Below are 15924 nucleotides of genomic sequence, written 5' to 3'. Positions count from 1 at the left end.
GAAAAAAATATGAGAAACTGAAAAAATGGAAATAAAGTGTTTGTAAATGGGGAGGGGAGGAGGGGGTGAAGGGAGGGCAGGGACAAGGGGAAAAATGAGAATCAAGACCTATTATGTAAAGGTACAGAATCCCAATGATGAATGTAATTGTATTGTATACCTAGATTGTACCAATAACCTCAATAAAAAGAAAAAAAAATTTAAAAAAAAAGGAAGGAAAAATAAAAAGAAAAAAGAAAAAAGAAAAATCAATGAAATCAAAGGTAGTTTAAAAAACTGAAGTGAACAAACCTTGAGTGAGCTTAACCAAGGAAAAAAGAAACTAAAATAACTAGAATCAAATGAGAAGATCATAGTTCAGCTCTACAGAATTAAAAATAATTATTAAAAATTCTGTGAATAATCACATGCCAAAATCTTGGCCAGCTGAGATAAAGTGGACACATCACCAGGAAGGAGAGCTGTCCTCCGTGAAGAAGTGTCCGCCGAGGAACTGACACTGTGGTCCATTTGCAGGCTGCTGCCTTCTCCTCTTAAGGATGCAGTGGAAGTGTCAACCTGGAGGAGATGCTATTCCATGCAGGAGGTGAACTCTGCCCTTAGTAAAATCCAGCTGGTGGGATATTCTCAGAAAATCGTGAGTGTTAATACACCTTTGTACGGGATTCATGAGTGCTTTTGGTTCATACTGTTGTACTTTGGAGGATGCTGTAGTTCCCTCCTTTAAGCCATTCTGCCTGAGAATCTTATGCAAGGAAAGAAGCGTGTCATTTTCCTCCAATCCTCCCAGGTTGCCGTTGGTGCCCATTCCTAGCCCTCACAGTCCCTGTCATCAGTAGGCATTCTGGTGGCCAGTGGGTAAGGATGCAGGAGAAGGCATCTGTCTCATCCTGTCACGTCGGCACAGCAGGCGACACTGTACTGTGCTGGGACGAGAGGAATAGGAAACAGAGGCTTTTGTCAAGAATGACCATTGAGCTCTGACCTAAGTGGTCAGGCTTCCTGTTTCTTTTCTTAACCTATGCCCACAGCTATTGAGTATAGAATTCCTAACTTAAAATAAAAAAGGAAAACCACAGTTTCTGAGTCTTTGTTCTGTTTGGCAATGTCACTCTGCCTTTTGGTGAGTTGAGTATTGAGTGCGTGGTGACAGCAGATGAGCTGAAGCCTTGAGAAGATAGTGAAGCCTGCAGGATTGTTTTCTGTGTCCGTCACATGGTCTCCATAGTCTGTTTCGGTCTAGATTTCCTGGTTTACTTTAAAGTAATTGTTTCTGAACTAAGGTTATTTCCTTTGCTTTTCCTGCAGACTTCCCTGCTCTGATTGCATTGTGAAAGCTCACGTGTTCTCTGTGTGTCTCTTTTTAGGAGCTTTTTGGTGTGGTCCAGGTGACTCCTCTCAGCTCTGGCTATGCCCTTGGAAGCTCCAACTGGATTATCCAGTCCCATTATGAGAAAGTTTCTTATGTCTCTGGATCTTCCTTGCTTACTACCCACCCTCAGGTAATGATAAATTCCCTTTTAACGACTCAGCTTTATGGTTATTTAATCCAGTGTCAGAATGGATTGGCCATTTTTAAATCTACTGTTAGTGTACTATTGGCCATTTTTAAATCCTCCTAATTTTAGTTTCTTCACCTACTGTAGGAAAATTAACCTATTCATGTCTCAGGATTGCACTGTTCTCTGAAAGAATTCTGCATCAAAGGATGCGTAAAGATGGTCACCTCTAAGATTCTGAGTTCCTCCAATCCCACTCAGGACTATAGCCTGATGTGGGGCACAGAAGGTTGTTCATTTACTCAGCACACATGAACTATTGACCTCTTACCAAGTGCCAGGCATTTATTTAAGTGAGAGGGACTAAGTGGGACCAGGGACCGGGTAAAGTCTTCTTGTGTTCAGTTGACATACGGGGAGACAATGGTGACCAGGACGTGAGTGAATGAATGAATGAGCGGGATCATTTCTGATGTGGTACGAGCTCTGAGAACAGTAGAGCAGGGGCGTTTCTAGAGTGACAGCCCAGTAGAGAGCACATGGTTGGGGGAGCCTCCGGAGCCGTCATCTGAACCGAGCCCTGAGGAGTGAGCCATGTGAGGCTGAGGGCACAGCAGTACCGGAGAGGGCAGGAGAGGAGCCCCAGCGCTGCACAAGCTGGGCGTATGTGAGACAGGGCGGGATGGCGGCCACTGTGATCACGGGACCCTGTGAGTGGTGAAGAGTAGCCCAAGAGAGAAGGAGAGGCCAGGTCAGGTCTGACGCTGGGCCACCAGGAGGAATTCAGGTTGTGGTTGGTTGGTTTGTTTGTTTGTTTTGGTACCAGAGATTGAACTCGGGTCCTTGCACTTGCAAGGCAGGCGGCAGAACCACTGAGCTAAATCCCCGGCCCCCAACTTGTGTTTTAATATGTAGAAGGAAACCAGTGGTAGTCATTCCTTAGAGCTATACTTGGCAAGAAGCTGAGTGCGTGAATGTTATTGTGAATATAGTATTTAGTTCTTCAGGGATATTTGTAAAGTATTGGGATTGTTTATTTTATAAACCTTCATTCTTTCCATGTCTGTAAGGCAGTGGGAGAGATTAGATAGCTAATTGATGGGTAGATATATAGGTAACTTCTGGGACCTCATATCCCATTTTATTTGTAAAATTTGTTAATTTGTGACCATAACCGCAAGATATTATTGTCTCCGTAGTAAAGCACAAGATGAAGCTTAGAACTGGATCCCATGGCCCTTTCTTTTCTGATCTTTTCCAGTTCAGAATGTTTGCACCCCTCAACAGGAAGCGCTCTCTTAGACCTGCAGGTGGGCTCACAGTGTACCCAACTTGAGCTCCATCTTCTGTGCAGTTTCAGCCTTTGTCCAGAAGAGAGTTAGTCTGCCGAACGTAGCCACCCTCCTTCTTGTCTTAAATCTGCTTTCCCTGGGCTCACAGAAGACCCTTCTCCCTGGACCTGTCGTATCTCTTTATAGTTGGTGCTTGTCGTGCTTCTTACAGGCAGCCTGTACCATCTCTCTGAAGTTTTGGAAACATTCACTGTTTTTGAGGGGGTGTCCTTGGTTCAGAAAGAAAGAAACTTTAACTGACAAAAAGGTATATATTTATGGTATACAACATGGTATTTTGGTTTAGGTTTATGTTGTAGAAGGGCTAGATCAAGCTAACTAATATATTCTACTTTAATAGGGGGAAAAGAATGCTGTGTTCTGGTGTAGGACAATAGAGGGCCTCTGAGCTCCTTTGTGTATTTGTTTCTTCATACCTTCGTTTATAACCAAGTTTTATCACAAGATCTAGAGGGGACACATTGCTCTTTTTTCCTGTAGCTAGCAAAATCCTGGGCCCTTTTTGCTTATTGAAATCAGAAGCCTGTCAATGTCATCATAATCTGTCTCACTGAATCAGATTTTTTATTGGCTATCATTCTCGACATAATCTTCTATAAAAGACAGAAAGATGACTTGGCTGCCAACTCTTCCAATTTGTCCTCTCCTATCAAAGCCTTTACAGAACTATTGATGCAATTTCCAGTAAATTTGTCTTACAAAGTCCATAAATTCAAAGGAAAAGTAAGGTCTTGAAAGTAATGAGCAATATACCTACATAATTAATTTTAATTCTGGCTGGCAATCTATGTAATGTAAAAAAGAGAAAACTAGATTTTTCTTTACCCATATTGTTGGATTCTATATTGAATGAGAGGGGGTAAGAAAAGTTTTGGCTTGGAAAATTTGGTAGTCTACTATAGAGGCCAGCATTCTGTGGCCTGGGGACTCTGCTGAACCCTCCACCTGTTTTTATAAGTAATCTTCTGTTGGACTACAGCCACACCCACTTGTTTGTAGAGTTCCATACATACTGTAATGGTAGAGCTCTACTTTAAAGTTACACCTTACAGAAAAAGTTGCTAACCCTTGGCCCCTTGAATAGGACCCTTACTAGGAATAGCATGATCTGTTGTGATCTTTGAGTAAGCCTGGATTCTTTCTTACCGTCCTTTAACTCTGTTAAATATTTGATACGTAGTACTTTGTCATTCATTTCTAAGTAGATCATGGCCGGGGATTTAGCTCAGCGGGTCGGTGGCCTGCCTTGCAAGCGCAAGGACCCGAGTTTGATCCCCGGTGCCAAAAAAAAAACTGCTCTAAGTAGATCATGATGTTCATTATTTAAATGATCAAAGGGTACTTTACAGTTTTTTTATTTCCAGTCCATATAGTCATCCAATTTGGTTAGATTTGGTTAGAAAGAAATTTTCATTGTATTTATTTACATGTAATTAACACATAAACAAGATTCAGCATGATATCTCCCTATATGCTTACAATGTGCATTGATCATATCCAGCTACTCTTCCCAGTCCCTAGTTGTCATTATTCTACCTGCAGGAGGACTTTTAATTTGGGGGTTGCATGTATGAAAGAGAAAGTGTGACACTTGTTTTTCTGTCATGTGGCTTATCTCACTTACCATGATTTCTTCCAGTTCTATACATTCTGCTGCAAATGACGAAATTCCGTTTTCTGTAGGGCTGGAAAGAATCCTGTTGTGTATATAAACCCCCTGTTTTCTTCATCCATTCATCCATTGCTGGGCACTGGGCTGATTCTGCGCCTGGCTTTTGTGACTAGTTCCGCGGTAAAGCGGGCGTGCAGGCATCTCTTCTGTATGCTGGCTCCATTTCCTTTGAATATTGGAATTCAGGGATGCTCCTGAGGTCTTGAAGACCATAGCAGTAAGAAATGTGGATCCTTCCCTTAAATCTAAAGAAAATATCTTAAATTTGGATCCTTTGAATTGGATTTTTAGAATAAGGTGATCTTTAGATAGGCTGATTTTGTTGTTTCATAGTTTACAAACTTTTCTTCCCCCTGAATTTCTCCGTGTGTTTTGTTGTTCGTGCAGCACTTTGCTCTGACCCTGGAGCTCCACGGTGAAAATTAACCCTGTGTATTGGGGCAAGGACAGCAGAGAAGCTGCGCTGCACAGCATCCGTGCAGTACTAGAGAGAGAGGCTCAGTCCCCTGGGTGCCGTGGCCGGGGCTGGGCAGCTGGCTGGGCTCTGCTGTCTTTCCACACTTGAGGTCTTGTTTGTCTCATCTGCCTGTACACTGTCCCTCTGCGGAGTATTTCCTTATCTCAGAAGTTACGTGCATGCAGGTATTTGTCTACTTATTCATTTCATTTAGTCAATGCTGTTTCTTAAATTCCTCCTCTGGGCAGTGGAGTGTGCTAAGCTGTAAAGCTTGAAACAGGGCAGGGTAGGTAGATTTACAGAAGTTACAACAGGGGAAGATGGACGCATGCCAAACGTTTCTCCACGGTGCGAGTAAAGAATCCTGTAGGGCTAGAAAACCACCAGATTGAGGAGCGTATATCCCTCCTGGCGAGGGAATTGGAGAACCCTTGGAGGAGTGGGATTTCAAATGATCTTGAAGCTGGGCACCAGGATGCTTACCTGTAATCCCAGCACCCCGGAGACAGGCAGGAGGATTGCTCCGACTTCAGTCTGGGCTATATAGTGAGTTCAGTGCCAGCTTGAATTAGACTGAGACTCCGTCTCAGAATGCAAAATAATAATAATAATAATAATAAATTAATCTATCTTGAAGGCAGAGTGTGATGTTATGCTTCATGATCCCAAATGTATTTCTTCCTTTCTCTTATGGAAGAATTACAGGTCTTTAACATTTTCTGTTAATACTTCTCTGCTTTTACATAAAGCCTGTGTTTCTATTTTGGGAAAAGGCCTTAAGATAACTGCCTCATTGCCAGACAGCTGTTTTCTGTCTCCTAATCGTGGTGCAGTTTCCCCCTTGTGCCTTGTTCAGCTTGTCCCGGACGCCCTGCCTGTTTCCTGTTTGACCTCCTAGATCCGGTTTCCCACTCTGAGTGAAATCGCCATCTCTGGCTCTGAGTGACTGGCTTCTGGCCAGACTTTCACTTTTCTCTTTTTCACAGTATCTCACAACTGCATGAGACCAATTTCTTGTGGAGATTCTTTATGGTCTAGGCTTCTGAGCATTGTTGTGGTTGTTAGTGTTTTCCTCTTATTACTCTATTTGATCTTTTGCTGTATTATTGGGTGAAAGTAGCATAAAGTTATCTTTTCCATCATCTACATTTGCAGAGAAGAAAGCTCTTTCCTCTCTGTCCCTCTTCCCACTTAGCTTGGGACAACCCTTCAGCCTCAGCCCTAGGCCTGCCACTGTTCTCACTGTGAGGAAACATGTGCATTTGGATGGACATGCCCAGCCGGTCTCCATGCACCGCCTACTCCATGGCTTCAGCCTCACTCTCAAAATAAGTCCATTTAGCTGCCCCCAGAATCTTGTGCCTTGCCAGTGCGATATGTGACGTAGCCTCCTGTGAGATCTTTTCAGTTATGCATCTTCCACGTTTCCCTTCGACTACAGCACTAACTTCAGGTTTTGAGGTCCTCTGAAGTAGTAGTGTGTAGATCTGCCTCTTCTGTCTCCTTAACTGCCATGAAATTACAGTGTTTTCCCTCTGTGTTTGAGCTGCTGTAGTGGCCTTAAAAATACTCTTTCACCAGGCATAGTGGTGCATGCCTGTAATACCAGCCCTCTGGGAGGCTGGGGCAGAAGTATTACAAGTTCAAATCCAGCCTGAGCAATTTAGCTAGACCCTACCTCAAAAGTTGATATATATGTATATATAGATATATATAGAGACAGATAGATAGATATCTATCTATATATATGGCAGGGGATATAGCTCAACTAGATTTATTTGGTTCCCAGTACTGCCAAAAATTAAACATTCTTCCTTATTTGCTGTCACCATCAGCCTTTATAATTTTCTGTAATTATTTTTACTAAAATGCTATTCCCTGCATCAGACTGTGGACTTCTTATGCCCGGTTATCAGTCTGCATGATTCTGACTATTAAGCCCTTTGTCAGTCATGCTTCCTCTTTTTATTAGTTTCTCTTCTCAGCCCTGCAGTAGACTCTCCCCACAAGCCAAATGAACTCTTCTGCCCCACGCACCCTGCCTCCCTGTGCTCTCTGCCCCTCCCAGACCCCTCCTGCATTTGCTTATTCTCACCTTCCTGGCTTCTACTGTCCCTCAATGCCAGTGTGGCACACTTGCACACTTACTGCTGTGACTTCACTTATTCTGCCCATGTTTATTTAATATTTATCGTATTACTTATTGAGCACGTGTGTGTAGTTTTTGTTGTATGCCAGGTATTTTGCCAGGCAGCAGGGATACAGAGTCCTTGCCCTGCAGAACCTTCCCAGTCCTGTGGAGATGAGGACAAGGAACTAGGCCTTTAACCCTCTGGTGTGATTAATGCTGAGACAGAAGTTAGTGGAGCCTGGGAGCATATGGCACTGGGACATGTTGGGAGGGAAGAAGAGGATGTCACAGAGATGTTCCAAGAGCAGTGAGCAAACACTTATTGGCCAAAGAAGAAACTAAAACCAAAACTTCATCCGCCAAAAAGCCTTCTGTGAATGACCTCATCGGGGGGGCCAGTGGAGTCTCTACTATTCCTTTTGACATTTATGTGCTTGGTAAAAACTCTTAACCTTTGCTTTATGTTTTCTATAGCTTTTTGGAAAATCTTTATTATTACACATAAATATTTTCTCTTCAACAAGGTCATAGTCTTCATCTTCATTATTTTTTCCAACGATAGGACACAATACTTGACACCCAGAAGTTAAAAGAGGAAAAGTTTATTTTGTCGCACATTTGTAAGGGTTTCAGTCCATAGCCGGCTGGCTCCAAGGCACGGAGTCATGTGAGAGGGGCCTGGCAGAAGAGAGACAGCTCATAGCATGGTAGCGGGATGCGAAGAGTGATCAAGGGAGGAGGAGGGAGACAGACTCTGCCAGGCCACGCCCCCAGTGACCAACCTCCTCCCACCAGGCACTAACTCCCAGCATCACACTTAGCTATAAACCAGCCCACTGTGAGTATCACACCGCCATGATCCAGTCACCTCCTCAAAGCCCCACCTGTGGGCACATGAGGCTTTGGGGACATCTAGATATAAACCATAACAATCTTCTAGAGCCTTTGGACTGGGTCTTCTTTTTCTCAGACCTGTGTAAAGTATGCAATAAAAATTACAAAGGGACCCGCACAGTGGGTAGTCGGGGGCCGAGGGTATTTTGTGACTTTATTATACAAGCTCGTTTATGACTGTCAATTTTGTAAGGTGTTTCTACACCTTGCATCATGAACAGGATGGATTTTTTTCTTTTTATACGTGTGTGTGTGTGTGTACAAAATATCCTCATCTGAAGCATGTGTGAATGTCCATCAACACTGCTGACATACGCCTTTGCCCTTTGCCAGTCCAGCGGGCTTTGGAGAGTGTTGCTAAGAGCCTTTTAAACCTGCTGCTGTACTTGGCCCTGGGAGTCGGGAGACTGACTCTGAGCCACAGGCTACAAATAGGAGCGTCTGGTCCAGCCAATCACGAGGGCTTCTGTAACTGCTCTGCTCAGTGGGTGCTGCCTCCGCTTGCCTGTGGGCATTGAGTTTTCAAAGGAAGATGCTGAAAGCTAAAGTGAGAGGTAGTCAGGGCCAGAGTTTTCTCCCTGTCATATGTTGTAGTCATTCTTAACCTTTTTGGGGGTCTTGGGTCCTGTCTGGCAACTCATAAAATCTATGGAAAAATGCATGTAGACACATACAGAATCGTCTACACCACTTCAGAGGGCTCCTGGGTCCTGTGAGGTCTCCTCTCAACCTTATGGGCTTCTTTCTTCTAGCAAGAGCTTTGTAAAAGTTTTTGCCATTTTAAGATAAACGTGACACCACAGTGCATTGTGTATGTCCGGTCTACTCCATGATCTCATTTTGGTTGCTGTCACTGCAGAAAACCCTGCTTCACAAAAATAAAATGTCAGAAATGGAAGCAGGCTTTTCAGTGCTTTTGTGGCAATCACAGGGTAGCCACCTTGACTTTAATCCAGAATCTGTGGAGATTTGACATTGGCTCAAACATTTTTAAGGCCAGTGTCATTTGCAGTCTCAAGCAGTTGATCCTCTTCTAGCACGGGCAGAGTTGATTCACCGCCTTATCATAAGTGGGTTGCAGATGCATCCCTTCCTGGTTCAGGGGGCTATGGTAGTTGGAAGTAATACTCAGGCTCTTTTTAAAAGCTGAGATAGGTGACCGTGCGCCAGCTGGGAGGAAGAGGGCTCAGTCTCTCAGAATCTTTGCTAGTGCTGAAATGTGAGAAACCCCTGTATTTACTTCTTCCTCCCACTTTATCTGCTGACTTGAACACAGTTGTCATTCTCCCCTAAAGTGATAGATTGAGTTCATTGGGCAGGTTGAATATGTCATACAAGCAAGCAAGTTTTGTGACCCATTCTGTATCGCTGAAATGCGCTGTCAGTTTTTCTGAAAGAAATCTCTGGAGCAGTTCTCATAATTCAGAAACTCTGGCCAGTGAGCTCCCTTTAGAAAGCCATCTCATTTCCGTGGATGAAGGACAATATGAGAGCTCCACAACCATCTCCTCACAGAGCCGCGTGACCAGATCGGTTAAAGGCATGCACGTTCATGGGGTCAATGAGTTTAATCGCATCATGCAAAATGTTAGTTCAAGTGACATATTTCTGCCAAGCAGCACTTCTCCATAGGTAAAACAATGTGCAGATGAATATTCAGAAGTGGCCTCTTTGTCCCCAGTTGTGGCAGCTGCTCTGTCCATGCATTCACCGACACAACCAACACAAGTTGACCGATTCATTAATCTTTCAAGGACTTGATTAGTTCTGCAGCCATGGTATTGGTTGGCAACAAAATGCACATAGCATATCCTCATCCACATACTCCCGAGAAGTGTATCACACAAAAGCAAGCACAGTTGCCTTGTTGGTAGACTTGTCAGCCCGGCTTGTGTACCACAGTGACTCATTAATCCTCTCAAATAACTGTTTGAGAGTTGTTTCATCAGTTCTTCCAGTTGTGGTGCTAAAGCTGAAAGAGCAGCACATGCCGCCTTTTAAACTATGGCACCACCTAGAATCTCACAACAGATGTCCTTGGCCGACAGGATCAACTATTTCCTGATAGAAAAAGGGCTTATTGGCTTTAGCAGTGCAGTGAGTCCCTGAGAGTGATGCTGTCAGATGCATTTGAGGAAGGGTGGCCTTCAGTAATTGCTTCTGGAGCCGGGGATTTAGCTCAATGGTGCCAGTACCTGCCTTGCAAGCACAAGGTCCTGAGTTCAATCCCCAGTACCAAAACTGAAGTACCAGTTCTTCATGTTCACATTTTGTTTTTCTTTTGGAAAAATTCCGAAGGCTTCTCTTTTAGGTACTTGGTCTCTATATGACAAAGTAATTTTGAAGTTCGTTAGATACCCACCATCCCCAAAATACTCTTGATGTCTTCTTTTAAATGCAGTTTATTTTTGTTGGTAGCTTTGGAGTCCTCTTCTTTTTCACATTGGGTTTCCCACCTTTTCAAGGAAGGTCTCCCATATTCACTTCAGCAGCACATATGCAAAGAAGTTCTCCAGTGATGTTTGATTTTTACTTATGTTGGCTAGCAGTTGTGGGCTTATCAAAATTGTGATGACCCAAGGGTACCATGTGAAAAAGAGGTTCAGATGGAAGTAGTAAATAAAACAGTGGACAGGCCGTGTGCAGACTAAAATGTGTTAAATTCTGACCTATGGCCTGCCACCAGGTGCAGCTATACAGTTGGAGAACATCTACTCGCTTGCCACTAGATAGCCTGCTACCAGCTGCGGCTTCGTTGTTACTTGCCACTCCTGGATACAGTTCTGACAAGAGTCTGCTCTCTGCCAGTATTCGTCTGTACTCACAGCCACTCCCTAGCATTAGCATCACTGCCTCAGCTCCACCTCAGATCATCAGCACTGGATCTCATCAGGAATGCACGGCCAGATCTGAAGCACGCACAGCTCATTGTAGCTGCAGGCTCCTGTTGGATCTGACGGGCAGAGCTCAGGCGATAATGCCTGCAGGTGGGAGTGGCTATAAATACAGATGAAGCTCTGCTCCTCTCCCACCACTCACTGGCTGTGCAGCAGGGGGAGGGGCACTTGGGGCCCCGTTCGCAGAAGACCAGAGGATGGGTTAGACATAAAAGAGCAGTGTCTGTGCACACTTTTCTTTTCCTGTTTGTAAATTGCATTCCTTTTTAGATTGCTAAGTGCAGTTCTCTTGTTTTTCAGCCCATGGACCAAGCTTCTCTCAAGAACAGCGATGTTCTCATTCTGACAGGGCTTACCCAGATCCCCACTGCAAACCCTGATGGCATGGTGGGAGAGTTCTGCAGCAACCTGGGTATGCAGCCCTCTTATGTCCAGAACTGGTGATACAGCTTGCATTTATTTTTCATTTCCTTACTTCTGTAGTATTCTTTGTTCCCTCCCTTTCATAATCAAACCCTCTGGTGCTCACTCTCTCTCCTTTCCCTACCCCTCCTTTTCTCCCTCCCCACCTTTTCCTTTTCTCTCTCTGCCTCCCTCCCTCCCTTTCTTCTTGGTACTGGGGATTGACTTCAGAGCATTCACACTGAGATACATCCCCAATTCTTTTTCTTCTTGAGACCATGTGTTGCCATACTGGGAAGCCCCCTGCCTCAGCCTCCTAGAGTGCTGGCATTATAGGTGCATATTGCCATGCCCAGCTTCTGATGTCTCTTTTAAAGTCATTCTCCTGCCATGTGCTTCCAGCCTTTCTCTACATTCTTCAAAGTCTGCTCTTGCCAACAGGAACAGTTTAACATGTTCCTTTGAGCTTGAACCATTGACAGTGTGTGCATGGCTAGTCCGGTGGTGGCTTGTACTGCTGGTGTAGAAATCAATCTGATCACTTTTATTGGTCTTTTTTAATAGAAAGCTGCCTGATAGGGCAATCCTGCATATACCGCCAGTGAATCAAGCCACCCAGCAGTTAGACATATGAATTACAGCCCAGTGGTAGACGTGTTGAATCTGAAAGGAAGGTAAAGAGTAGCTGTTTAACAAATTAGAATTGTTAGCACATCATAGAACAAATACTCAGCATTCTCCCACAGATGACTTTTATCTAATCCCTTGCTTTTTGGTGGGATTTGGTAGGGAAAGATAGCTTACAGGGTAGCATTTGACAAAGAAGTAAAGAAATCTCTGCTTTACAAATAGTAGCACAGAAGCCACGCTGGTGGCGCACGCCTATAATCCCAGCACTCGGGAGACAGAGGCAGGAGGATCGCTGTGAGTTCAAGACCAGCCTGGGCTACATAGTTCCAGGGCAGTCTCAACAGTCTCAACTATATAATGAAACCCTGTTTCAAAAACCCAAAAGAAGCTGGGCGTGGTGGTGCATGCCTGTAATCCCAGCATTCGGGAGGCTGAGGCAGGAGGATCGCTGGGAGTTCAAGACCAGCCTGGGCTACATAGTGAGTCCAGGTCAGTCTCAACTACGTAGTGAGACCCTGTCTCAAACAAACAAACAAAAAATCAAAAAAAGAAGAAGAAGAAACCTCCCCCCACCCCGCAAAAAATAGCACAAATAACAGTATTAAATTTGAGGGCCATGTGGGGTACCTTTTACTTGGAAGAAATTTCTTTTCCTTTGGATATAATTGTCCATAAACTCTAGAAATCCTGCCTTTGTCTTAGAAAAGTGGTTTGGTTACTGTCTTCATCGGTTCAGGCTGCTGTAATAAAATGTCATAGACCCAGTGGCTTTAGCAGTAGATGTTCCTGCTCGAAGTTCTAGAGACTGAGAAGTATGAGGTCCAGGTCCTACTTGGCTGTTCTGTGAAAGCCTCTTCCCCTTCCAGCTGACCGACACCTTCCTGCTGTGTCCTCACATGCAGAGGAGAGGCAGCTGTGGTCTCTTCTTTCTCCTTTTACAGGGGCACTCATCCCATCTTGGGGCCCTGCCTCAGGACCTAAATCCAATCCCCCCCTACAAAGTCCCTACCTCTTAACACCATCATTTTGGAGTATGGGGTACCATATATAAATTTGAGGGGGGACATAAACACTCAGTCCTTAACCATTACCAGAGAAATTCATGAGCTCAGACCATCTTTTCTAGGAAGAAAAAGTAATCTTCTTCTGTTGACCTGAAGGCACTGTCCTTTGGAGTTTCACTTAACCATGGAAATGATCATAATCTGCTTTTGCTCTTCATTAAAATTAAGCCAAATGTAGTCTATTCTTTCTGTGAGAAAATGATGGAACCGGTCTCAAATAGAGTCTAGGTTTGTGTGTTTGTTTATGGTCTAAACCATAGACTCAAAGATTTGACAAAACCCTACATCTAATTCCCTGTCTCTGAAAGTGGGGCCACCACCACCCACCTCAAGATCAGTGAGGCCACTTATTAAAATGCAGGCTTGCAGCCTCCCACAGACCTAAGCCAGAACAGCCGGGGAGAACAGGACCCAGAAGAGTAGCTTCATGTTCACTATGTGCCCTGGGTAATTTTTGCATAAGCTGAAGCTTGAAAATCGCTGATCTCATTCATTCCTCTCATATCACAGCCCAAGAGGAAACTGTGCCCCAGCAAAGTTGTGGTGGCTTCCTTGTGGTCCTCGAGCTTGGACACAGGCAGGACTAGAGACAGACACTGGAGCCATGGCTGCTGATGTTGATTTTTTTCCCATCGTGCTATACTGTAATAACACCACTCAGCAGTTCTCCAGCTACAGCATCCATTGAACAGTACATCGCAGCAGGAGTGGGGAAGAGCTCAGGTTCTCTACCTAAAAGCCCTTTGCATCAATGCATTTTGGAAACTAAACAAAAAATAAACTTGAGCATGCACCTTGTTTATTTGAGCCAGTCATACTTTTAATATGATTGCAATCCATAAGTTGCAATGCTTCATTCGACAACTAAAGTGTGAAGGATTGAGCCAGGCATAGTCATGTGTTGCTGTAACCCCAGCACTCTAGGAGGCTGAGGCAAGAGGATCACCTGTTTGAGCCCCGCCTGGGCATTGACACCCCATGGTGAGACCCTATCTCAAAATAAAACATAAAAGCCTTGGGATGTAGCTCCCTGCAAAGGCCCTGGGTTCAATCCCCATTGTCACAAAAAGTAAATAAATGAAATGAGAGTGTTTTTTTTAATAGACATTAATGAAAGAAACTGGAACTAACAGCCAAATGGAAATGTGAGCCTATCCTTACAGTTCATTCAGCCATCATCAAAGCCCAGAGACAAATCCAGCACACTTTTTAATACGGTCTAAAAAGAGAGTTTGTAGGTTCTGCCCTGAGCTCCCTTGCCATGGGAGCCTTGAAAGCCCAACCCCTTGCTCACACTGTGTTCCCAGGGGCTTAGGTTAAACGCCTCGGCTCCTGATGCCCTTTGGCTACAATTCTTCGAGGGAACCAGTTTACTACGCACATGAGTGAGTTGTGAGGATGCAAGTAGGAAAAGAAATGCATGTTTTGAAGTGTGATCTCCTTTGAAACACTGTCCTTCTGTTTCCTCCTGTGGCTTCTGTCTCTAGCTCTGACAGTCCGGAATGGGGGCAACGTGCTGGTCCCCTGCTACCCTTCCGGCGTGATCTACGACCTCCTGGAGTGCCTGTACCAGTACATCGACTCGGCCGGCCTCTCCAGCATCCCCTTCTACTTCATCTCCCCAGTGGCTAACAGCTCCCTGGAGTTCTCCCAGATTTTTGCCGAGTGGTACGTCAGTATTTCTCTGTGAGTTCAGTGTGGCTCAGTACATTCAAGCAGGAAGAAGGAAAATAGACCTATTTCTCATCTTACCGTGAGACTTTCATTTTACTGTTTCTGTGTGTGTGTGATGAGCAGATTGTATTGCTGAGAGTCGAGTCTGCTGCAGTGCTACAGTGTGGAATTAATAGTTTTGATGAGGGAAAGATGAAAAGGGACTTAACTTGACCTACACTTTAAAAATCAGCAGCAAAATATTACTTTCCTTCTCACAGCAAGGTGGTGTTCCATTCTGAAAGTTAAAAATAAAGCTTCAAGCCCAAGCCCATGTTGTCTAAAATATACCAAATCTGACTAGCAAAGTTAAATTTATGTTTTATTTCAGTAAGACATTTGACAAAATTGTGCTGTACTACAGAAGTTTTTAAATAAGATTTCTCTGGTGAGCAAATCATGACCACTAGGAAGCCATTGAACTTTTAAGAGTATTTAAATGCATGTTTGACTTTGACTCTCCTGCCCCCACCACACGCACAAAGGCCCTTCCATACACAGTATAGACTGTCTTGTCCCTTTTAGTTGTATGGAGGCCAAACGGATATAGCATTCAGGTTTCTCATTAAAAAAAGGAATCCACGCATTGTCCTGCCCTAACATATCCCAGTATTTTTTTCTGTATCGAGCCTCAAACAGGCCTCTCCATCCATGTGCTCTCTACCCGCAGACTGTCATTTGAGGTGATGCTCACCACTGTGTACAGGGCGTTTCCCCCAGGAGAGGAAGGCAGTCTTGAATAAGAAGTGTTCTAAAGTATCACTTGCAGATTTAATCAGCAAAGTCTGAGTTTCTTCCTCCAGATCTTTAGGGAAAATATTGCATAAAAAACAAAAAAACTTCTAGGCCCAGCCCTGTGGCCCTGGGCCTATGGCTTCATGTCCAGCCCTGCCCATCACACACGTGTTGTTCTGCTGGAACAGCCTGCTGGTCAGAACTCAGGACCACTAAGCCGAGAGTACTAGAGGATGCCTGTGCTTTTAGGTATTTCTTCTGAGGTACATAATACAGATTTACTGCAGAAAAGAGTAAAAGCTTTCAGAAACAAACAAAAAAAGCTGAACCCATAATTCTGCTCTAGAGACGACTTATCACTGTCTACAGAAAGATCATGCTGAGTATTTAGGCTTTGGTCCTGCTTTTAAAAAATTAATTAGATTAAAGCATGATAAAATCTTTGAGAAATAACTTTTACATGACTGCAGTATTATTC

The 15924-nt window shown here is 44.1% G+C and overlaps 1 protein-coding gene across 1 annotated transcript in view; it reads left to right on the top strand.

The window, feature by feature from the left end:
* The window catches only part of Ints9 (integrator complex subunit 9), a 103701-nt gene that overhangs the window by 62875 nt on the left and 24902 nt on the right, over positions 1-15924 (top strand). Inside the window, exons 8-11 of the mRNA XM_010623042.2 lie at positions 517-637; positions 1368-1502; positions 11203-11314; positions 14486-14666. Coding sequence (XP_010621344.1) covers positions 517-637; positions 1368-1502; positions 11203-11314; positions 14486-14666 — 549 coding nt within the window. The remainder of the gene's footprint in view (positions 1-516; positions 638-1367; positions 1503-11202; positions 11315-14485; positions 14667-15924) is intronic.

The sequence above is a fragment of the Fukomys damarensis genome, unplaced genomic scaffold (assembly GCF_012274545.1).
Source record: "Fukomys damarensis isolate Sample0158 unplaced genomic scaffold, DMR_v1.0_HiC HiC_scaffold_18, whole genome shotgun sequence".
Lineage (NCBI taxonomy): Eukaryota > Metazoa > Chordata > Mammalia > Rodentia > Bathyergidae > Fukomys > Fukomys damarensis.
Note: the sequence above shows the minus strand (reverse complement) of the source record. Positions and strands in the feature narration are given on the sequence as shown.